At 37.0% G+C, this 25344-nt stretch overlaps 1 protein-coding gene across 3 annotated transcripts in view; it reads left to right on the forward strand.

Annotated features, from left to right (window-relative positions):
• Positions 1 to 966: 966 nt before the first annotated feature.
• LOC149820389 (cytochrome c-type biogenesis CcmH-like mitochondrial protein) overlaps positions 967 to 25344 on the forward strand; it is a 35196-nt gene continuing 10818 nt past the window's right edge. For 2 of the 3 annotated variants that reach the window (XM_089983564.1, XM_089983566.1), the window contains exons 1-2: positions 16393 to 16673; positions 16825 to 16956. In XM_089983564.1, coding sequence (XP_089839690.1) covers positions 16488 to 16673; positions 16825 to 16956 — 318 coding nt within the window. In that variant the 5' untranslated portion in view covers positions 16393 to 16487. Of the gene's footprint in view, positions 1083 to 16392; positions 16674 to 16824; positions 16957 to 25344 lie in introns of those variants that run through there. The other variant, XM_089983565.1, reaches the window with a different exon arrangement.

Below are 25344 nucleotides of genomic sequence, written 5' to 3' on the forward strand. Positions count from 1 at the left end.
GTCTATATATATAGGTCATCTCCTCCCCCATAATACTAATTAATTTTGGTCTCTCTATCCCCCAAAATCTTGTGGATAGAGGAAGAGAGCCCACTTAGGTTTATATTCCATAAAAATATATTTTTTTTTTTAAATTTCAAGTCAATGGGACTCTTACTCTCTTAGGATTCCTCAATGATTCAAATTTGTTTTAAATTTATAAGAGAGGTGGGGACGTCCCACCCTCTTAGACATCTATTTAAATACCTTAATTGCATTGCCACACAGCCAATTGGGGCTCACATAGGGGGGGGGGGGGGGGTGTGCGGCGTCCCACCTAAGGTCCAATCCAAATGAAATTGGATCCAATTAACATAATTAAACACACTTTAAATTCCTAAAGTAAGAGTTCAATTCTATAAATTAGTTCAACCCATATTGGATCCAAACACTGAATTTTAGATCCATCATTAACATATCCGATATCTATTATTAAAATATCGGGATCCAAATTAAATCTACTTAATTCACAAATAAAGATCCAAATTGAATTTGAATTCCAATTCCACTTTGAATTTCAGTTTCACCTTATTTTCAAGTTTAAAGAGTAAAATATTAAATTTCCAAGTGAATATCCACACAATATTTAGACATAAAAATTCAATCTTTATTTATTTATAATTAAGAAAAATCACAAGTGTCACATGGTGATAAGGGTTTTCCCTTGTATTATTAAAAAAATAAATTAGATTTCATAATCCGACTTTTTTTCCAACCAAAATCCGATTAATGGGAGATATTTTTAAAAAACTTGTGAGAAATTATTTAGACGTTTAAACCTTTATTTTCTGGCTAGTTTTATAAAATATCGTGATATTATAGGGTGTGACAAAAAATCGTGATAGTATCACGATATTTTCAAAATCTCGCGATATATCGTCCTTTTTTGTTAGGTTCAATTTTATGTTTTTGTAAACAAAAACCAAAGTCGGAGAAGCCGCTTCTTTTCTGCCTCCTCTCTCTCTCTGAATCCCTAGCAAGGGCACCTCTTTCAGACCGCCGAAGGCAGCCATTTCCGGCAAGGTATCGAGCTTTCGACATCGGTAAGTTTTTCTCTGTCCATATGCGCTCTCTCTACGCCCCTCCGTTCTTTCTCCATAGCACCCTCTGTAATTTGAGGCTTGTGATTTGTTGTGTTTTTGATGAATGAATGATTCAGTAGCATTCTTTTGCTCATTGGTTACCTTCTGATTTATTTTGCATTTTTTGGGGGATATAATGAGGGTTAGGGCTTCAGTGAATAGAATACTAGGAAAAGTTTGATTTCTCAAAAACATTTATCATTTCTATGAGTACACTTGAGACATGCCAAGAATTTTCACACGTCTTAAGTGCAAGTCCCATGACTTGCAACCCTTGGTCATGTTTGCGTGATAGTTATTGTATATAGACAAGGAAATGTTTTATTGACCATGGTCTCAATGCTGTTTAATTCCTCTAGGCTTTATAGAATGAACATCCTTTCTAATTTGATGTTTGATAGTTATTATTTGATGTTGGATGGTTGATAGTTGATAGTTGATATTTTCTATATATGGTTGTTGAAATTGAAGATAGATTTTATAATTCTAAATATTAACTACTACCACGGTGGCTATCCATGTGGTCGGTAGGGTCCTGTGTCAAGCTGAAGGCCCAGGATCGAATCCCACTGGTGCGTGGGGGCTGCTGTTGCTTTGTCACTGTTGGGGCACGTAAGGATTGGGTGGACTTGTTCTCAACCCGGACTTTTACCTCGTAGGGAGGCATGCCCGTTATGTGACCCTCTTCTTGGCGAGGGTTTTCCTTGTCTTAAAAAAAATGCATGTAAAATTTAATTGTGTAATCAGTTTGTTTTTATTTTATGTTTTAATTTTTAGATGTTCCAATAAATTAGTTGATTTTTTATTTTATTTTTCTATATTTTGCTGATAAAAACTGAAGAAAAAAATTGAAAACCTCAAGAGAAATTCACAGATGAGAAATATCATTTTAACACTTATTGCACATCTGAAAAAAGTCGAGACCTCTTGCTTACAGTTTCATTCAATTCAGCTTGTCACAAACTCTTTCGTGATTGGTTCGTATAGCTGGCGAGCTGAGCCATAAGCAACTCGTGTAGCTTAAAGGAGTCGAGCCTGAATACAAGGTGTTTCTTTGTACTATAAAGAAAAAGACATGGACAATGATATTGTACTTAACTAGCTATATGTGGAAAGGAGATCATTTTCTATTAATTGTATGGAAATTTCATTTCAGCTAGTTTTAGAGGTGGTGGTTTACTGGTTAATCAATACAAGATTGAAAAGGATGGTTCAAAGAAGTTGGTTGTAGTCTTGCACAAAGCTCGGCTTGATCTCTGGCTCGACTTGATTAAGCTTGGGCTTTGTCTGAGTTGCTTAAAATAATAAATTAGTTGAGCCTGAACACAGGTCCAAGCTCATCATCATAAGTGAGCCAAGCTTGGTTAGGTCACCTATTTATGAAGAGGTGGGCTAAGCATGGAGTATGGATAACACTCCTATGAATCCAACCAAGGTTACCGTAAGTGTCCATAGGCATGGAGAAGTGCGCTTTCTCGAAACACATTTCGGAAGCACAAAATGTGGCGCTTATGAAATGTTAAGGGAAGCACAATTTTTAAATGGGAAGCGAGCTTCCTAATAATGGTTAACATGCTTTTTTTTTATGAAAATATGATTCCCAACTCTGGGAATCATGTTTCCTTGTATTTTGGGGCTCAAATAATTTTTCCCCTTGCATAATTGTTTTTTTACCAAAAAACTAAAATGAAGCATTATGTTTTTGAAAGGGAAAATTTGTCCTTTGTGAAAATTTTTGTTAAAAGGCAAGGGGAGGGAAAGGGGGTGGTTTTTTTTAGTTTTTAGGGTTTGTGAATGGTCTCTCTCTCTCTCTCTTCGGTGACTCCGACGATCTCCAACTCGTGCAACCATGGGAATTAGATACGCCATCCCTACCCTCTCTCTCTCTCCTCTCTTGCTCTGACTGTGTGTGTCTCTCTCGCTATCTCTGTGTCTCTCGTTCCCTATCGCTTTGATTTTCTCTCTCTCTCTCTCTGCATTTTTTAAGCAGATTAAAACTTTAAAATGCAAGTATTTCTAGTGCATTTGTTGTTTTAATTTTTTAGTGAACTTCATACCAGAGTTACCGGAAGCTTCTTAGATAGTTGGGAAGCCCACTTCCCGAAAACTCACTTCGGAATCGCGATACTCGCTTTTGAAACTTGATGAAAATATCGATTCTCCCACACTTTTATGCTTTCCACACGTTTCATCTATTCTTCTCATATGTTTCTCACTCTACTTTTCATGTTTTTAATGTGTTTCCTCTCACACTTCTCTCTCACTTCCATGTGCTTTCTCTAAATTGACATTCACCATTTTTAGATTTTGTTAAAATTTTAATTCTTACACTAAAAAAATCCTGAAACTTAAGAATAGTCACTTTTATAATTTTATTTTAGTTTTTATTTGTGTTCCATTTATATTCTCAATCAATTCCTATATTGTTTTTTAATTTCTCGCTTCCTGCTTCCTATACATCTTAAAAATATATCACTTTTCGCTTCCCCTTCCCGCTTTCGCTTCCTAGTTTGGCAACCTTGGTCTAGGTGCCACATACGTCATATAATTCTTGCTTAGAGTGGTTTTGTTTTCACTGACTATTCACTCCTACATTTATATTTTCAATTTTTTTTTACACTTCGAGAGAATGTGAAAGAAGTCTTTAGAGGCTCCTCTTCTACTTTTCCTTTGGAGATAAGAACTATACTTTGAGTGATTGGAGGTATGGCCCTCCAAAACCTTAGTGTAAAGGACTTGTCGAATGATTCCAAACATGGTGTTCCCACATATGACTCATCATCTAAATCAATGGATTGCTTCATCTTCCAAATGCATAGTTGCCAAGCTTATTCTTTTAGGACCGGGAGTTTTGAGCAATTTTAAAGTATTGCTCTACCTTGAAGATTTAACTCGTGAGATTCTCTCTACCAAATGTTGAAATTTTGAAGCATGTATGCCTCACATGAATCACTCCAATTGAAGATTGGGAGTTGTCATTTTGGATGGGGAGTAGCCATTAGAAGGGAAACATGCACATGCTTGCACAAGCACCCTGGCGTTAACTCATGCAAGCAAATTCTCCACCATGCCAGCTAAGTTCCGCATCTCCTCCTTAAATTCACTCTTCATCCGAGTCATTTGCTCTACAAGACCATTCATCTTTTCCTGGGTCACAGCCTGCAGCTCATCCGCCAATTCATGCACAGCACGATCGGCTATGGTGTCTCTTAATTTCAAAACTGCAGTTTTTTTTTTTGTCCCACTGTTTGCTACTGAATTTGAGTTGAATGTAAATAGGATTTTCTGAAAGGTTTTCGGCTAAGATTTGATTTGGTCACTATACTGAAGATATTGGCCAAGTTCTGGATTTTTTTTATGATTTTAGGAGGTAAGTGAAAAGTAGGTACACTACAAGGTTTAGTTTTGTCAATTTTAAAAGAAAACAGGTTGAAGTAAACTGTTAATATCTCAAAAGTCAAAATTAAGAAATCCAATTGAAGTAAGGTTTGTGAGATTTGCAAATACACAAGGCTTGATCTCTGCAAATTTTGGTAAATTTCTATGGTAAGGTTTGGAAGTTCACAACCTTACAAGTTCAGGTATTTAAGACTGTGTAGAAGGTACAAAATTGCACTTTGCAAAATTCAGAATGCTAGCAGTATCTACCTTCAGGCAAAATTTGAGGATTTGTGGATTTAATTTAGACTCTTAAACTGATTTTTGAATTCAGTCTAATTTTTGCTAAACATGCCAATAGTAGAAATTTGGTTCTAAATTTTCATTGATTTTGTGTGAGCTTCTGAGTTACCTATTAATCTAATTTTTAGGAAACAAAATTCTCGAATTAAGTTGAAGATGTGCATGATCAAATCCCGGAATTTGAGCCCCAACTGATGTTGGATCAATTCTCAGCAAGTCTTTCCGATGCAATTGTACAGGAAAATTTCTACTAGTGCAATACTGAAATTCACTTTTCTACACAAGATTCCGGTGATCCGCAACTGGAAAATTCCTCTCCTCACTCTGTCAAATGTGTCTACAAGTGATTATAGTTATTGAAGCTCAGTCTGACCTTCTAAAGGCAAGAGAACACTCTAATTTACTTGAGTGTATCCCTTAAGACTAGTCATTGAAAAATCAAGGAACTCGCTAGAACTTCAATTCTATAATCTCAATTTCAAAAATCTCAACCTCACAACAAGAGTTTACTTTTAAAATTTAGCTTTTAGAAAATGCATTTTCAGATCTGATCGTGAATTGGAAGTCAATTCACATGATTAATCCGAACTTCTCCATAAACTTCACTACCGTTTTTGAGACATACTCAAATTTATCCAAAGGATTTTAATGATGAAAAAGAAAGATCTCATTGTATGAGTCAATTTGTAATGCCCCAATTTTTGAAACCGAAATTTTAGGATTTTTTTTTAAAACCCCTTTACACGATTTTCTAGAAACACAATAAAATTTATTTTTAAATACGGTTCAAGCCTTGGACGGGTTATAGATACAACATACACAAATAAGACTAGAATAACTCAATCAAACAATGATTTGCATTAAAGTAAATCAAATACTAGTCTTAACCATTATCAGAGTTTACATGACTTAACAAATCAAATAATAATAAAATCTATCAATCATCTTAAAGCCTTAAAGAACCGTGACCCTCTTGGCATCACCCCGAGTCTTCTCTCATCACCCTCCACCCTACTCATTACCCCAAATATTATAAGTAGATGCATAAGTTCACAACATCAGTAGGTAATCGGCAAAACACGTGAACACAATTATTCCAATCACAGAAATAAGCATTGACACATTTTTCAGATAACATCTAAATTATGCAATATCACAATATCAATAATAAGCTTAATTTTCATCTACATAATTAATCATGTTTGCATTCATATTTCAGAATAAACATGTTACAATGCATTATGCCAATGAAATAACAAATTATGCACAAACTGAAATATTTTAATGATTTCATTCTGAGTTCTTACGTTTCACTTTTTCTCCCTCTCGAAGGTACACTCCCGGGTTCCTAACTTCGATTCAACCAATCCAACTCAGAGTTTATTATATCATATATTTTATTAACCTCGTTGAATTGAAGAATCTGCAACCTCACACCGAGGTTCCACTGGAGCGGCCTGTGACCGAGAGAAACTCCTAGTGGTCCAACACAAAATCGATTCCTACTCTGCAGAGATTTTGGACATACCACTTAGGACACTTGGTAATCCGGGTCTCCTACGATCGAAGACTGTGACCAAGGAGATGCTATTGCCCTCCAAAAACCAAACAATGATTAACTGATCGTGTACCCCCACTCTTTCCAAAGTGGTCCTGGGTCTAATGGACCTGGTTTAAATGGGTCATGGATGTTATTTAATTATTAAGCTCATCATTTAAATTACATATGCTCACAATACACGCACCTGGGCTCACAAGCTCAATCTTCCCATTGGAGATTCCATAAGAAAGTCTGTTTTGTCTCATTCAAACACCCACAGTTCGCAACATGTGCTCGGCCTCCACGAGGTAATTATGTGATTATATACATGGATATTTTTTTTTCTTGGTGCACTACACGCACCTATAGGTTTCACCGAATCGAGGCTCACACTAGAGCCACACACATGCTCATATTACACATCATTATCACCATGTCATATGCCCACATGCATACATAAAGGTTGCAACCACATGCAATTCATAATCATGCTTAAACAAGCAACAACATGTGTAACAATTTACTTTACATTGATCATGCCTTATGATATATAATGTCCATTAACATGCATGTTATATGAATCACTATAAATCAAGAATAACATAGAATACATTTAGTTTGCATACATATCAGTTCAAATTTCAAGATAAGTCTCTATAACCATGTTGCATAATGTAAAATACAATTAGGCATCCATACATGTCATAAATCATAATGTGCCAATTTGAATTTTTGTTAATTCGATTTTGGAAAACCCAACAAAAACCGTAGAAATCTAATTACATTCTCCTAATTTTACTATGTCTACTCCATATCTTAGAAACACAGTCTAAGAAACAAAACTGAAAAATTCGTTGTAATAAAATCAGAAAAATTCTGATTTTAAACCCAGTTCAGAAAAAATATAAGACAGATCCTGTCAACTAAAGAAATTCATCCTAGATTGGAGAATTTATCAAGCCCTACAAAAAACTTTTTTGACAAAACTCTTTTTACAAGATTTTTTATATATGTTAGCTTTTACCCAAATTCTTATCAATTTATTTTGATCAATTTTGGTTGGGTCTTTAGAACCATCAAAATCGTTTGTCGGAACAGTCCTGTTGATAGAGCAGAAAACCTGTGTTCTGTTGCAATGACCGTTTCGGCTTTCAAATGGAACAAAACAACTTCTAAATTCAAGCCCTGAATGTATAGAACACTCCAGTAGTTTTATTTTAATTTGTTGACTTTGTTTTCATGGAGATATTGATTTTTTTTAAATAGATCGAGTTAAAAAAATGAGGATAGAAAAGTCAAGATTGAAATCCACACAAGATCTATTAAGCAAGAACAAGATTCAAGCTAAAAATCCATATAATTACGATTTTTGATGCTCTAAACATATTTACATCATAATATAACACATATTTGATCAGATTTATGCTAATTTTACTAAAACAATAACATACATAATTCAAGAATTACAAAACCTTTATAAAATATCTGAAATATGATTTCATCTGTGCAAGAATCATAAAAAACCCTAAACAATCATAAAAACATAGTTTCTTTATGCAATAACATGTTTAATCATGCTAAACATAAAATAATCTATCCTATATGCTCAGATCAATTTTCTTTATAAAAAACAATCAAAACCCTAAAAATGTTTTTGCCAAAACCTTCTTTTAAACGATTTTTCGCATACAAGAATATGGATTCAAGCATATATCGATTTTTCAGAACTTATTGAACTTATATTTCATTAATATAACCTAACATTAACACCTTAGATATGCTGAAACAAGTAAGATCTAGCAAATAACAAGAAACAAGCTTTCTCCAAATCGTTTTTCACATTAGAAGTTCGAAAATCATTCTGTTTCGAAAATCATTTTTATTTTTTATTCCATGGTGACATGGATTCATAAAAACTTGTTCTCTAGATTGAAAATCAATCTTAGAGAGGTGTTTCATGGTATGATCCTCATTGGTTTATATCTAAAAATTGTCCCATGCATATTCCATGCATTTGAAAAAATCTATGCTTACGTGATTGATGTACCTACCTTAATCGAGTTCTCAAACATATATCGGCCTTCGTCTTCCATGTTCAAACCTTAGAGAAGCTTCAATGGCTGCTGAAAAAGCTCCAAGAAGGAATAAAGAGCGAATAGGAAGAAGAAGAAGAAAAATAAAAATAGCAATAGGAAAAAAAAAGATAAGAGAGAGACTTCGCTCTTTTTTTTCCTTTTTATAATTAAAAATCCACAAAAGGGGGAGGCGTCCCCTCCTTAGAGTCCAATTTAAACATTATTCTAACTAAGTTGATCCCTAAGAGTCTTATTCCAAAAATATCCTAATTAACTACTTAATTAATTAATTAATTTAATTAACTAACATTTTATCTTGATTAATTACTAATTAACCAAATTAGTTATGGGGTCTACTAAAGGGGCGTCCCATCCTCTCTAGAGTTTCAAAGATCCTCCTAATGAGGTCTCTAGAACTTGGAGTGGATCCCACTTGGGTCCATATCCAAAATGATCCATATCAAAAAACCCAATCCAGATCCAATCTCTACTTTGAGTTTGATCAAAGAATCAAACAAAAAGATCCAAATCTAAAATCAAATAAAAAATCCATATCCAAACATAAGATCCAAATCAACATTAGATCCAAACTCAAGTTTGGATCCAAACCTAACCCATCCAAGATCCAAATAACTCTGAGTTACCCCTGAACCCCTATAGGCCACCCTAACCTTATCTGGCACCTCACTGGGTTGGGCGTGACCCCTCTGAGCCTCTCATGGACCTTGGCTTGAGTCCAAAACACGGCTTAGTCAACTTAGACTCTCGAATTTTGTTTGAATAAAAAAATGATTTTAACCTGAATTTAAAAGTTAAACAAAAGCAAAATCGCAGGTGTTACATTCTACTCCCTTAAAGAAATTTCGTCTCCGAAATTTATACTTACTCGAATAGGTAAGGGTATTTCTCCTTCATGCTAGCCTTAGGCTCTCACGTACACTCCTGAATACCTTGGTGTTGCCAACACACCTTTACCAAGGGAACAATCTTCGATCTCAATACTTTCTTCTTATGATCCATGATCTCTATTGGGTACTCCTCTGTAGTCAAGTCTTCTCGTACCTCAATATCCTTATACTGAATCACGTGTGACAGGTCGGGTACATACTTCTTTAACATTAACACATGAAACACATTATGGATTTTCGCGTACTGCGTTAATAACTCCATTCTTTATGCTGTTGCACCTACCTTTTTCAAAACCTTAAACGGTCCTACAAATCTGGGACTAAGCTTCCCTTTCTTTCCAAACCTGAAAACACTCTTAGTAGGAGAAACCCACACAAAAGCGAAATCTCCAACCTCGAATGTGAACTCTCGACGTCGACGATATGCATAACTCTTCTATCTACTCTAAGCTGTCTATAGTCTACCACAAATCTTGTGCACCTATTCAGTGTAGTGCTCTATCACTACTGGTGTGTCTAGAGTATGTGCACCAACTTCATCCCAATATACTTGTGATCTACACGGCCGTCCGTACAATGCCTCGTATGGTGCCATGCCAATACTCGCATAATAGCTATTGTTGTAGGTAAACTCTGCCAACACAACATGCTTATCCCACTCACCCTTCCAATCCAAGGTACACACTCTTAGCATATCCTTTAAAGTTTGAATCGTCCTCTCCGACTGACCATCTGTCTGAGGATGAAAGGTCGTACTGAACTTCAACTGAGTCCCCAAAGCCTTCTGTAACAGAACTTCGACGTAAAACGCGAGTCTCGATCTGAGATGAACGACAATAAAACATTCTCGAAGGAACCAAACCGACGAGCCACGAACAACAACTTTTTTCGCACACGCAATCCATAGAGAAACTGCCAACTCGAGGGACCAAAACAATGAGCATTCTGCTCAAAATGGGCACTCTGCTAACCCACAATCTTGGGAGAGAATATAAAAGTTTAGTTGAGTCTCCTATACCCAAATGTGCAAATCTATCCAGCCGAATCCAACGTGCATTCTTTGCATGCACAAGACAAACATCACGCTCCACCTGCGAGCCTAACGCACAACTGGTAGGAATCTTTGGCTTATCCACTTTTCCTTAGCCAAATGAACAATAACCTTATACTTCTGCTTACTATGGTCAAGATGTACCATACTATCTTGCCAACATCTTGCTTTTGTACTCGGTTAACAATACTTCAGCTGCGCAAATTTGTGTAACCGAGATAAACCATCACTGTCCTCTTCAGTGTCACACTCCATGAACAACAAGGTCTCCGTGAATCTTTCTGCTCTGATACCAATTTGTCACAGGTCTATTTCTTCAATAAGCCAGTGCGGCGCGACGACGGTCCTTCTTTACCGCCGCAAGCTTTCCTGTCACTTTGTTACGAGCATAAAATCTTTCACAAACCCGCGATGGCGCCAGACTGCTCAGTCTCGCCAGCCTAACGGCCAAAGGCCGCACACCAACACATTTCCATGTGCTGAATCATTTTAATTGGCCTTGCGCACCACCTCGTGTGCAGTTGCCTAGCGAAAGCTGATCAAGCGCATTTTCAAATGCGAATTCAATCTAGTCCATGCCACTTACTGTATAGCCATCACATACCAGCTATCACTTTCGAAAATGACACAAACTTGCCTTAGCCTTGCGTGCCATGGAGCGTATTGCGACTCCATGCACACGCTACAGCAAAACCTCGCCACTGAAGGAACAAGACATTGGGGCCCCCGGTCCGAAGACCAGTTGATGATTGAACACTATACTGAAGAGTACCACCCAGACTCATTCGCCGACACCTAGGCATTCACTTGCCTAGCCCCGAGTCACCATACTCGGTTGGAATCACCTAAGGTGATTCTTGGGAGATTAGCCCTAACCCACATGCAGCCCTGTGCGTTCAACCGATACCTGTGGAAAATCGTGCAAACCGAGCGGTCCTTAACCAAATATCCAAAGGCTCTGATCCGTTGGCACTGCTTAACCAAACAACGCTCCACGTCTGTGCCGTCATACAACGATGCACTAATGACGATACCATTGCCTATCGTGTGCTATGCTACTATCGCACATTACCGATCAAGCCAACGCACACCGCACGTTTCTACAGTCGATGCATTTTATACTTAGTAGAACTCTGTGCAACTTGCCCTATTCTGAAAGTTCGGTCCGGGACAGGCCCTTTCCTTTTGATTAAACAAGCGGTCGAATCACGTTTCCTCAAATTGAATGCAATCTTTTGTTGATAAAAGTGACCAGCTCGTGTTGAGTAGAGCCAGGCTAGAGCTTAACTTGAGCTTAAGCTTACTTCTCTCTTTGGTCGAACTGAGCTAGGCTTGATGGGCCCAAGCTTGGTGTATGGGTAGCTCTATGTTTTATTCAAATTGGCTGCTAACTATTTAGTGCATTTGAGATGAGTGTTGGTGGATCAGGCAGGGAAAACCCCTAATGGATCTCTCAAATCTGTGATGAACAGCATCCCAAGCACTATGGTTTTGGCATTGTTTTCAACTATCCATCTTTCATGCTCTAGATGTTCATCTAGAGCATCAATGGCTCTGAAAAAAAGTCATACTACCCATCCAGGAGGTCAGCAATCCAACCATGGTTTTGGATGCTGTTCATTGCATGAATGAACAAACATCAGGTGGACCCTTGACCTGATCTGCACTCTCATTAATGCACCTAATTTTTATTTATTTATTTTAAATTACAAAGTTTTGATTGTGTATATCTAAAAAGAAAACTGCAGTTACTATTAATTTATAAGGCTACAAAATGAAATAAGTTGCTTGTGGCTCATCTTTTAAAGACCTCATCCATACTCGTTAAATATGTTTGACAAGTCAAACATGAAGAACAATCATTCGACTTGGCTTAACCAGTGTTTTAAAACTCGCCGAGTCAACTCGTTGACTCAGCTCGGCTCGCCCCTCCAGCGAGTCAACTCGGCAAGGCAAACTCGGTTTGCCAAAACTCGGGCTTGACTCGGCCTGACTCGGCTTGACTCGGGCGAGTTTTGGGATGTTTGAAATTTGTTTTTTGAGTTTCAAATTACAGTTTCGAAATATATAATAACATATATTTTAACAAGGGTTACCCCCAGATTTTGTATAAAAAAGAAAATAAAAATCATTTAAAGATAAAAAAACATTTAAATCCATAGAATAAAATCGCTATGTTGTTCGAACTACTGTTCACCCTGTGTTATCAACTTATTCTAGCAAAATATTTTAAAGAAATGATTCTCACTATATATGGCGGGTCAACTGTGCCTATGGGAAGTCACATTTAGGTTTCATCATCCATTTGTTATGTGAACAAGCATTGTACATATTCAAATATTAGTAGTCTTTTTATAGTTGTGCCATTAATATATTTCCTGCATAGTTTTATACATGAGAAAATTGCTTATTTATGTTGATATTGGGCACTCTGTAAACTTTCAATATGCACATATATCCCTATTTTACATTTATGGATTTGTTAGAGAGGAAATTAAAACTTTTAAAACAAGCTAGCATATATGATTGGTCATTTTAGGAACCTTAGGTAGTAGCAGACTGAACTCATGGTGACCAAATCCTCTAATTCAAGTCATGAATTAGTTAAAGTGCTTGTATAGATATCAAATTCAATTATTCAAGCAAACCTCTATAGCTCTTTGCAGTTTTTATATTCTTACAGACGTTTGGAGACTATGTTTACTCAAAAACATGGTTTCAGACAAATTATATATTGTTTTTCTTTTAAAATCAAAAGTTAACAAAACTCGGTCCGAGTCACCGAGTTGACCCGCCGAGTCACGAGTCAATAAAAAACGAGTCGAGTTCCGAATCACGGGTTTTAAAACCTTGGGCTTAACTCGTATGGGTTCATTAACTAGTAATAAATATGCTCATGTATATTTTATATCATAGAGTGTAGATGGTTGAAGTGTTTGGCTTATAAGCAATAAGTTTATAGTTTAAAGCTATTGCTTATAGTGCCTTAAAACAATATGTTTATTTTTGTAAATGAGTCAGTTTGAGCTTGACTCAGAAAGTTTAGGGTTTCAATTCTATTACTTTCACCTTTAAAAAATGTATTTTTTTAAAATGATTCAGCTCAAACTCGACTCCTTTAGCTTGGCTCACCAAGAGCCTGAGAGCTTGTCTTGCCATAGAAATGAGTTAAGCTTAAACACCCTTTGTTCTGTTAGTTCAGCTAATTTACCAGCCCCGTTAGTCTATCTTGGGAGTTGTTGCAAAAATATGACATTTTTACCCTTCAATAATATGAATATGCTCTTGATCTTATATGCTAACCAAGCTTTGGAAGCCCTATGAATTAGGTGGTCCTTGATTTGATATCTTTTTGACTTTTTATTTTTATTTACAGCTTTTAAAAGATCACCAATATCCCCATGCCACAACAAGTGGGTGTAAATTATGAAAAGAAGAGAAACGGACTTTGCAGAGGACAAGGGAAAAAATGATTAATGTATATTTAATGTCAAAACTTTCCTAGGCCTTTTTTTTTTTATTAACCACAATAAAATTTTGTCACCTTTTTTAACTAAGCATAAGGGGATCTTTGAATTGTGCTGAAAACTTATCGGCACATGGCAAATAAGTTACCATATATATTCAAGAAAAAGCAAAAAAGAGGAACGCGTTTGGTAGGACCTTCATTTTTGACTTTTGGCTATAGGCTTAAAATTAAAAAAAAAATCAAATTAGTTAATACACGAAAGGTCTCCTGTCCTACTGACTAGGGATGCAAATGGGTCGGATTCAGGATGGAGGTTTTGCAGTTTTTGCTTGTTTCCAAATTCCCATGTATTTAGCTGTTTTAAGTAGTCGAATGATGCATATAAGTGGCAGCATTTCTAGGGAGGCTTGAATCTTGGGTTCAATATTTGTGGTTGTCTTTTCTCTGCTTTGAGAAGGAATGCAAGGGAGTGAATGGGTGGGATGGGACATCACCAAACATCAGAGTGGTAGAGGGGTTTGCTTGTCCAAGGAGTGGGAGACGGTATGCATGTGATGTGATAATTGGCTGTTGAAATTGTTTCCAAGGATTTATAGACCTTGTGGGGCTTATTGGCGACACTCTGCAGCATCCACAGTCATTGGTGATTGTGAGTTAATGTTGGCAATAGCAAATGTTTGTCAAGTGTTGGGTGATTCACCTTTTATGTTGAGCCTTTTGTTTTGTTTCTGTTTCTTTCCGGTAAGAATCTGACTGATTGTTGATGAACATATATTGTTGTGAGTGAAACCGAGATTGCATGCTAATTGTTTGATGAAATGCCTAAAAAGAAAACAAGAAAAAGACATTCTCCTTTCAGCTTTCTTTGGGATTCATGAGTACCACACATGCACTGTTTCAAGATTGTTGTGCTCTAGAGGTGCAGTTTGATGTGCATGTGGGAGACTTGGTTGTGATAATATTACATTTACTTCTTGGTCTGTGTTCTTTCTTACTTTGTGTTCTGCCGGCCTAACCTCACTTTCTCTCTCTCTCTGCATGTGTGTGTGTCATAGTGCAATCTTTGAACAACCTCATCCTTTCTTTTCTCTTCCCTCTTCATTTCTCTGTACTCCAACCATTTTCTATATGAAACATTGTTGTGAGCAGTGGGAGAAGGGAGAAAGGCACCCTCACTGAAAGATAATTTTTTTTTATAAGATAATGAAGAGTGGTTAAGAATTGGAGAAGACAATAAAACAGACACTGTACCGTGCATTTAATGGCAGTTTTAGTGAAATGTGACTGTAAATTCCTTGATTAAGCAAAGAAGAATTTTGTGTACTTTTGAAATTACTGAAAACTTTGGTTGTTTTTCTATTATTTTAAACAGGTTAGATGCCCTCTGAAAAGACACTTTTAAATCTAAAATAAGTTCATACTGTGTATGAGGTGTCTTTCAATCTTTTATACATCATATGCCTTTTTGAAGTTTTAACGTAATCATGGTTTAGCATACAATAAAAGCCTTTGATATACCAGGCAGAGCTGTCCTTCGTAGTGCCAAGATATTTTTTTCCTTTTTCTTGCATTTGTAGTTATATTTTCTTTCATTGTTCATCTAATTTTTTGAAAGGAGTTAGCTACATTTGTCAATTCCCTGTTCAAGTTGCTACTTAATTCTGTAACCAAACTAATAATTGAAATGTATATGTTATATATAATGTGCGAAATAATCCTAAGCAATTTGTTTTTTCCTTCTCTTCTAATTTCATCCCTTTTCATTATGAAGTTAAACTGTTAGTCAATGGTTCTTCATTCAAATTTGATTGTCTTGAGTATATTGAGTTGTTAATTAGAGATTTATACTCATTACTTCTTTCCTGTTTATCTGGATTATTTTTCTTACCTTTTAATGTTTTAATTAGTTGTTTGTCAGGCTTATGCGTCACCTCTTTGAGACCTAGGACTCACCTTGTGGATGCCATAGCACCTCACCTCACATCAAACCCTTGACTTTTTTTGTTGTCATCATCATCATTAAGTTCATCATGATTCCACAAAGTTTGGACTTGGATGTGCTTCCTATATACTTGAATAGCCTTGGAGTGTAGGGATGTTTAGTTACAGCTGAGCACCAGCTTGAGCTATTCAATGTCAGTTTACTACCCAAAATTCCAGAACCAAACATTGCCCAAGCTTGAACCAAGTTCAGTCTCATTTCAATTCAACTTTGGTTGTGACTCAGTAAATCTCATCTGCTAAACTGACCTTTAGCTTGCTATTTTATTTAGTAAATTTTAAAAGGGTGAGTGTGGGACACCTAAGGGGGATCATTCAATTAGGGTAGTGGCCTTTTTTTGGTAAAATGGTATAATCTTTACATATTTTGATGTGCAGACTCTGTAATATGACCTGCTAGCTGAGCTGCTTGCAATACTTGACCTACTCCTGTGCATCATCATGGCTCAAGATCCTGATGATAGCCTATCCATGAATCTTTTTGACAACAAATTTGAGCAATTGTATCAGAATGTATAATCAGTCGCAGACATTCTTGTAGGATTTTTTTGGTTCTAAATGAATGCAATATTCCTGTATAATAGTAATAGTGGTTATCACACTCATTTGTATTTCAATTTTTGGTTGTGATTTAACAATTAATGTTATACCTTGTCATTTCCCTATTTAGTGATCCTGTAACAATGGAGAGTCAAGAGGATCAAGCGAAGAAGGCACAAATAATTGAAACTCGGGCTAGGAACATCAGTCACAATGTACGTTGCACAGAGTGTGGAAGCCAATCCATAGAAGACTCCCAGGCAGATATTGCAATTCTCCTTAGGAAGGTAAAGTTCTACATAATCCTCCTAAGCATTTTGGTGGGAGCAATACCTAAAATAGAAGCATGTTTTAGTTGTAGGTTACCCCAAATATGTCTTTTTGAGTTTTAATACATACATTTTGCATATCCTGGCTGACATTTTTAACTTCCTGCAGCTGATCAGGGATGAAATTAAGGCAGGCAAGTCTGACAAAGAAATTTTTAAAAAACTTGACGAAGATTTTGGTGAAACAGTACTTTATGCTCCACGTTTTGACCTTCAGACTGCTGCAATCTGGCTGTCTCCGGTACTTATTAACTCACCTGCCTCTTTTTTTATTGAAACCATTGATTGTTTTAATGTCTGTTCATGTGCTATTTTTCTTTTTAGAAAATTCTGTAAACTGTACTTCCCTATACATTTTTGATGAATTCCTTCAAATATTCTGTGCTAAAATAATCCTTAGGTTTCCTCTGCACTCTTCTGAAAAGTTTGTTACTGCACCATCATATAGTCTTTTGAACTTTAGTTTTTCTTGAGAACAATCAAGAAATTCATTAACGTCTAAGAAATCAAAGCAACAAGAGGTTGCACAAGAGAGTGCAAAGATCCTAGGAATTTGTGAGCGGCACACTCTAAGTCTAAGTTGGACTTCCATTTGATTCAATTCTTATGTACTGATCCAAGACAATTTCCATCTTTTCATATAATTCTAGTGAATATTTTTGTTGACATAAATCTTGTGGTGTATGGCTTGTGGGGATTAAATTCTATCTTCAAACCTTCTTTTGTTCCTTTTCTTTTTCCAAATGTCCCACCAAGCTAGAGACTCAACCATCTCCAAATTCTTATGCACTGATGACCTTTGATTCATGCCCACCATACCATGGTCAAGGTCTAAGGTTGCTGATGTTGCCCTGCTTCAACTCCCAATATGACCATGCCAAAGAGAGTATACTACAGAAAAAGTGCATGGCCAAAGAGGTGGGTGCAACTGTCCTCCTCCGAGTGACACAACATGCATGTGTTAGTGAGGTGCCAGCCTTTCCTTTTGAGATGGAGCTGTAGACCCAATTTATGTCCGAGATGTTTTCCGTACAAAATTTCATCTTTTCCCCAAACCAAGGCACTTTCAATCTGATTTTTGGCTTCCAACGTGACCTCTTTTAGGCTTTTAACTGAAAGAAGAGTTAAAGAAGAGATTCCTAGCTTTTCAACGAACCAAAAATCACGTAATCTGATACCAAAATCGAAAGTTACGGCCAAAACAACTTTTCAGTTCTAACGACACGTTATGTTGTCGTCAACCCTATTGAATTGTCCTCATAGCTATCTTGAATTGTCGTCATCCTTGCCTTGTTGTCACTATCATCTTGGAATTGTTGTCAGTGTCCTCGAAGTATCGCTAGAGGACCTCGTCATCCACCCCCTGACGACACCTTAAGTTGTCGTCAGGACCCCCACCGATTGTTACAGTGGTCGACTCGAGTTATTAGTTGTCGTTAATGACTACCTCTAACGACAACTAACTTGTTAGCGCCTGTCGACACCAGCTTGTCGTCAAATGCCTTTTTTGTGTGCCTTTGGGATGAGATTTGCTTTCTCGGCCTTCAAAAATCGCATTTGAAAACATTACCATTCCCAAAAGCCCTTTGCTTTGATAAATCTCCCAGGCAATAAACTTTAGGTGAATCCCAACCTTTCCTTTAAAGGTAACTCATTTAGAAATCGTTTATCTAGATGGATTCTGAATATGCAAGAAACATATCTGGATCCACCTAAAAAACTATAAATAAGGATCCACCCCCGATTTCAACATCTGGAGTTCATTTTTGTCTATGTCTTCACTTTGCCCGAGTCTCTACAAGGCCTAGCCTCTCCAATCAAGTCAAGCCTAGCCTAGCCAATCAAGTCAAGGCTAACCTAGCCTCGGACCCAGATCCCTTGTCTTACCTCTTTTGGAGTATGTGCTTAGCTAAAGTGCTGCTCGTGCTCTGCTGTGCTTGTTAACTGTAGAAAGGGCTACCTAAGCCCGAGCTGAGATTTGGTTTTCATTTATGTTTGTATTTCGTTTATTTTGTGCATTTTTCAAAGTTTTGATAGCCCTAACGTTCATATGTTATTTTCTTTCTTGTCTTTTCCCGAGTATTGGTGGCTCCCACCACCAATTTCATTTTCTTCTAGGTCTCGCATATGAGGTCTGAATCTCCGCAACGCTGTTGCTCCAAAAATAAAGATAAAGGGTTTCTAGTTCGGTTGATCCTTGCTCATCAAAGGAGGAAAGACACTTTACCTTGAAGAATGGTCCTTAGACTCTCTTAAAGTTCAGATTTGATTTCGGGTCCATTTCAAAGAAGAAAATATCTTTTAGTGGAAAACCCCCTTGTTTTTTATTTCAAAATCCGGGTGGAATCCACAGAATGATGATCAAGGTGAGACCGTTCATTTACCTCCAAGATTTGAGTTCTTAGAAAATTTGCGTTACGAGGTTAATAGTTTAATTATTTTTTGTGATTTTCGGATATTGGATCCACCTTGGAATCATAATCCCGTTTTTTTATATTCTATTTTGTTAAACACTGCCAGATTGACAATGTCATATCTCTTTGTTTGTAAGTCGGTTGTCAACGTTCTTAGGCTCATTGAAAAGCAGACGAACGTGGCTATGTTTCACATGTTTGGCTCGTCTTCAGATTTTGTCTCTGTAGCCTCTCAAAATAAGCGTGAACAAGAAACAATCATTTCAATGACTTTTTTTGCTGAAAATTCCTGCTCCTTTATTTCTATCTTAGCTACCCAATATCAAAAACTCGTGTTTTCAGGCTTGTTAAAAAACTGAGATTTAGATCTAAGTTTGTCTACTTTTGAGTCAGAGCCGAAAACCGCTCTAGGGCTTTTGTTTTTTCGATTCAAAATCGGGTTACAATATTTTCCGTGCGGTGAAATAGTTGACTAGTCTACATTCCTGGAGGCTTACCTCCCTAACCGTTTATCGGATCACTGTGATTCTGGTGGTGTTGAAAAGACAACTGATTTCTTTTTCTCTGTCTCTTTTCTTGTTTTTTCATATTTTCGAAGCAAGTGGCCAGAAAATAGGTAGTATCAGTCGGAATAGGGGCTGCAAGGCCGATTCAATACTTGTTTTAAGAATGTTCTTGGGGCCATATCTCAACACCCATCTGTCGGTTTCCAGTGTATTGGAAAAATCTTTTTATTTTTTTATTTTCTCTGTTGGGAGTTTTTCTGAATTCTGTCGTTTTAAAAAATCAATAGCAATGTCTGCCATTGTTTCTTAACTTAGAAAAATTATGCGAGAACACCACTCTTTTCGGATCAAATTTGTTTCTCTCTTGGGTTTCGGAGCTCCGGTTCTTGAAACTCGTGTCTACATCATGATCTTGTGTGTTGTTTGTGGTGTTTGGAATTGGGTAGATCTTTTAGACAAGATCCATATCTAGATCTAAAATCTGATCTGTTTGTAATGAAGTGCCAAATGAAAAGAGCAACGTCTCCAAGCGAAAGCACGGAAGCACGCACATACACAAGATGCCACTAAAGGGAAAAATAAACCACAAAAGTGGTCAAGCACAAAAAGAAGATAAAAAATATATCTCACTTCATAGAATGCTTCAAAAGAAGCTTAAGGAATACATGGGGCTGAGCCCCTTATTTATACACAGCAAGGGACCCAAGGAGGGGCTCCCATAGAGTCGTTGGAGCCCCTCCAACGGTCATATTTATGACCGTTGGAGGGGTCCAACGACTCTATGTGGACCCCTCTCAAATGTAAAAAAGAAAAAATAAAAAATACAAAAAAGGAAAAAGAATAAAGGAAAAAGAAAGAAAAGAAAAAGCATATCAAGGATATGCGTGTACAGGTGAAATGACAGAAATACCCCTGTGGGGTTTTACAAAAATATATATATATATATTTATATATATAGATAGACACATAGACATATATATATATATATATATATGTGTCGTAATCGATATATATAGATATATATATAAATATACATCATATTTTAACACCCCCCCTCAAACACACGGTGAAATCACCGAGAGTTTGCTAAGGAGGAAATAGAAGCGAGGCGAAGGCAAGGCTTTGGTGAAGAAGTCCGCCAACTGATATTCGGTAGGAACATATGGGAGTTGAATGGTGCCACGTAGGAACTCATCTCGAACATAATGACAGTCCATCTCAATATGCTTCGTTCGTTCGTGAAAAGTGTGATTGCTAGCGATATAAATGGAGCTCTTGTTGTCACAACATAGCTTTGAGGGAGTTGAGAATGAGACACCCATATCTTTAAGTAAGCTTCTTAACCATATAATCTCAGTTGTGGTAGTGGCCATCGCACGATATTCAGCTTCAGTAGATGAGAGAGAAACTTTACGCTGCTTTTTACACCTCCAAGAGATAAGTGACTCCCCAAGAAACACACAATAACCTGTGGTAGAAATACGATCATCGAGGTTACCCCCCCAATCAGAGTCAGTATACGCAAGTAAAGTAAGAGGTGAAGAAGAGGATAAGAATACTCCCTTAGTTATGGAATCTTTTAGATATCTGATAATCCTCATTACTGCTGCCATGTGAGTGGTGGTAGGAGCAGTCTGAAATTGGCTTGCACTATGAACTGCATGGGAAATGTCAGGCCTGGTAATAGATAAATATGTTAATGATCCAATCAATTGACGATAAGGCGTGGGATCTGCTAAAGGAGTGCCATCATTGGCTCTCATCTTGGCATTGATCACTTCTGGAGTCTTCACCCTTTTGTCATCTGTTAGCCCAGACCTAGCAATAATATCTGAGGCAAGCTTCATCTGAGATAGGACATACCCCTTGGGGGAGTATGCAACTTCAATTCCTAAGAAATACCTCAAAAAACTCAGATCAGACATATCAAAATTTTTCTTAAGAATATTTTTAATAAGATCAATACCTTTCTTATCATTACCTGTGATAATCATATCATCAACATATAATAACAAAATGGTTATGTATTCATTAGAGGATTTAACAAACAAAGCAGTATCAGTGTAACATGAGGAGAAACCATTATCAAGAACTACTTTGCTAAAAAGATCATACCACGCTTTTGACGCTTGTTTTAACCCATAAAGAACTTTGTTTAATTTTAGAATATTGCCTTTCCCAATTTCAAGACCCGGCGGAGGATCCATAAGAACTTCTTCACATAAAGTTCCATTTAAGAAAGCATTTTTAACATCAAGTTGGTATATAGGCCATTGTTTGATGGATGCTAAAGCAATTAAGGTTCGTACACTAGTCATTCTGGCCACGGGAGCAAAAGTTTCTTCATAATCAATCCCATATTCTTGGGCATAGTCTTTTGCTACCAAACGAGCTTTGTATCTTTCAAGAGACCCATCACATTTAGTTTTGACTTTATATACCCAGCTACACCCAATTGCCTTCTTCCCTAAAGGTTGAGGAATAATGCTCCAGGTTTGGGCTTTGTTAAGAGCCTCTAGTTCGATTTTCATGGCTTCAATCCAATGTGGGTGATCTTTAGCTTCCTTAAAAGATGTAGGTTCGTGATACGAATGTATTAACATAAGACAGGCCCTATAATTCGGAGAAAAAGATTCATAGGACACAAACTTTTGTGGTGGCCTACTGGTACGAGAAGATCTCCTAGGTAGATTGTTGTCAGTAGATTCTTCTAAAGAGAAGTCTTGAGAGTATCTGTCAATAGCAGGTTGATGTTCATTTCCTATCCGTCGGGTATAAACATTTATATCATTAAGGTTTTCATTTTGGGAGGTATTGTCATATTGTTGTATATCATTATAATGTGAAATTCCATCACAACTAGTATCACAAGAAATAGCCTCAGGAGACTCAATTCTAGGAGCTAAGTCAAATAGAAAAGAATAATCGATGTCTTCCTTAGATGTGTGGATATCAAAACCATTTTGTTCTTCAATAAAGTTTACATTTCTCGACACATATAATTTATTGTTTCGAATATCAAAACATCTATAGCCTTTTTGATTCTCACCATAGCCAATGAACACACATTCAATAGCTTTAGGTGACAACTTATCTTGTCCTAAACTAAGTACAAAACATTTGCATCCAAAGATTCTTAATCTATTAAAATCGGGAGTAATTTTAAATAATTTTTCAAAGGGCGAAACATTTTTCAAAGAGGAAGAGGGCATACGATTCACAAGATATGTTGCGGTAAGAAGAGCTTCGTCCCAAAAGTTTTTAGGAACACATTTAGACACAAGAAGAGTTCTTGTGGTTTCAATTAAATGCCTATGTTTCCTTTCCGCAAGACCATTTTGTTGCGGAGTTTTAGGACAAGATCTTTGGTGCAAAATTCCATTTGTTTTAAAATAATTTTGGAAGTCTTTAGACATGTATTCTCCTCCTGAGTCGGATCTAAAAATGGCTATATTGTGTTGGAATTGATTTTGAACAAGAGCGTGAAACTCTTTAAAATTAGTGAAGACATCAGATTTATTCTTGATAATATAAACCCATGTGTATCTAGTAAAATCATCAATAAAAGAAACATAGTAAGAGAAGCCTCCTTTGGACATAACGGGTGCCGGTCCCCATACATCGGAATGCACAAGTTCAAAAGGCCTTTTTGACACAAAATTGCTATGAGAATATGGAAGAGAGTGAATTTTCCCAAGAATACAATCATTGCATGTAAATGTATTTGTATTACAAAATTTTTCCAAAAATGGAAAAAGGTACAATTTGGAAATACTAGGGTGCCCAAGTCTCTTATGCCAAGTCTTAATATCTTTGGATTGAACATGATTACAAAATGATTTGGATGGCAAAGACAAAAAATCCATATAGTAAAGGTCCCCTCTTCTATGGCCTTGCCCAATCCGCTTCCCGGACCGGAGATCCTGCACATAGCAATGGGTTGGTGAAAAAGAGACATTACACTCAAAATCGGTGATTTGAGAGACGGAGAAAAGATTTAGATTAAGTTTTGGGATGATTCGGATTTTGGGAACAAAAAATTCTTTGTTTTGGTCATAAATTTTCTCAAGGTTTCCAATACCCTCAACATTTAAAGAAGTTCCATCGGCGGTGGATACATATGATTTAAACTTATTGAGACTTGGTTTTGACAAAAGTGATGCATTTGGAGTCATATGGAAAGAGGCACCCGAATCAAGAATCCATGAAGACATACCTGGGAATGAAGAAATGGCGGCACCGGAAGTGGAAGGTGAGGATGATGATGTAGAGGCGTTCATCTTCATAAATTGTTGGAGAGTTTCGGTTAGATGAGCGATGGAATCCTTTATGTCACCATCCTTCTTTGAATCTTCATTGATGATTGAAAGAGTTTCTCCCACGGAAGCTACCTTCTTCTTGAATTTAGGGCAATCGGGACGAATATGGCCCGGTTCATTACAATTATGACAAATGATTTTCCTTCCTCCACCATTATTCTTCCAAAAATGTGGTTGTTTATATGATCTTACATTGTTGCCGGGTCTAGACACGGCATGTACTTCATCAACATCCCTTTTCAAGGCCAAACGGGTTTCTTCTTGACATAAATCGGCCAAAATATCGCTTAGAGGAGTAGAGGCTCTATGAAGTAGAGATCCTCTAAGTTGTTCAAATTCGGGACGAAGCCCATGAATAAATTGAAAGAACCTCTCTTTTTCCATTTGCTCTTGTCTCATAGCAATAGCACTTCCTTCCCATTGCGGTTCGAGAAGGACAAGTTCATCCCATAAAGAGGATAGGGCACTATAGTAGTCCCTAATGCTCATATCACCTTGCTTGGTAGCTCTTACCTTTTCTTGAAGAAAAAAATGCCTAGCAAGGTCTCTTTGAGTGTACATACCTTTCATGAAAAACCATGCTTCATTAGCCTTCTTGAATTTAGCAAGATTTGCACAAATCTTCAATTCGACGTTATTCATGAACCATGCTAAGATTTTAGCATGTTCACTTTCCCAATCTTCCATTTTAGAAGAGTAATCAAGAATAGCCTTTTCTTTTTCTTCTTCATTCAAGGCCTTTTCTTCACCTCCTTCAAATTTAGTTAACTTAAGTTGTGGTTCCGGAATGGTTCCACATACATAACCCCAAAGCCTTTTACCTTTGAGATTATTCTCCATAGTGGCCGCCCACATGCGATAATTGGTCCCATCCAATTTGAATGAGAGATCGATTTTTGCATCTTTGTTGGCCATTAGAAGAAAAATTTATAAGACAAGAGAGAGGAGAGGTATTACTTGTCAATGGAGGATCCAATGAAGCCTTCTTAGCCAAGGCTCTGATACCATGTAATGAAGTGCCAAATGAAAAGAGCAACGTCTCCAAGCGAAAGCACGGAAGCACGCACATACACAAGATGCCACTAAAGGGCAAAATAAACCACAAAAGTGGTCAAGCACAAAAAGAAGATAAAAAATATATCTCACTTCATAGAATGCTTCAAAAGAAGCTTAAGGAATACATGGGGCTGAGCCCCTTATTTATACACAGCAAGGGACCCAAGGAGGGGCTCCCATAGAGTCGTTGGAGCCCCTCCAACGGTCATATTTATGACCGTTGGAGGGGTCCAACGACTCTATGTGGACCCCTCTCAAATGTAAAAAAGAAAAAATAAAAAATACAAAAAAGGAAAAAGAAAGAAAAGAAAAAGCATATCAAGGATATGCGTGT

The sequence above is a fragment of the Nuphar pumila genome, chromosome 12 (genome assembly GCF_984573655.1).
Source record: "Nuphar pumila chromosome 12, dmNupPumi1.hap1.1, whole genome shotgun sequence".
In the NCBI taxonomy this organism is placed as follows: domain Eukaryota; kingdom Viridiplantae; phylum Streptophyta; class Magnoliopsida; order Nymphaeales; family Nymphaeaceae; genus Nuphar; species Nuphar pumila.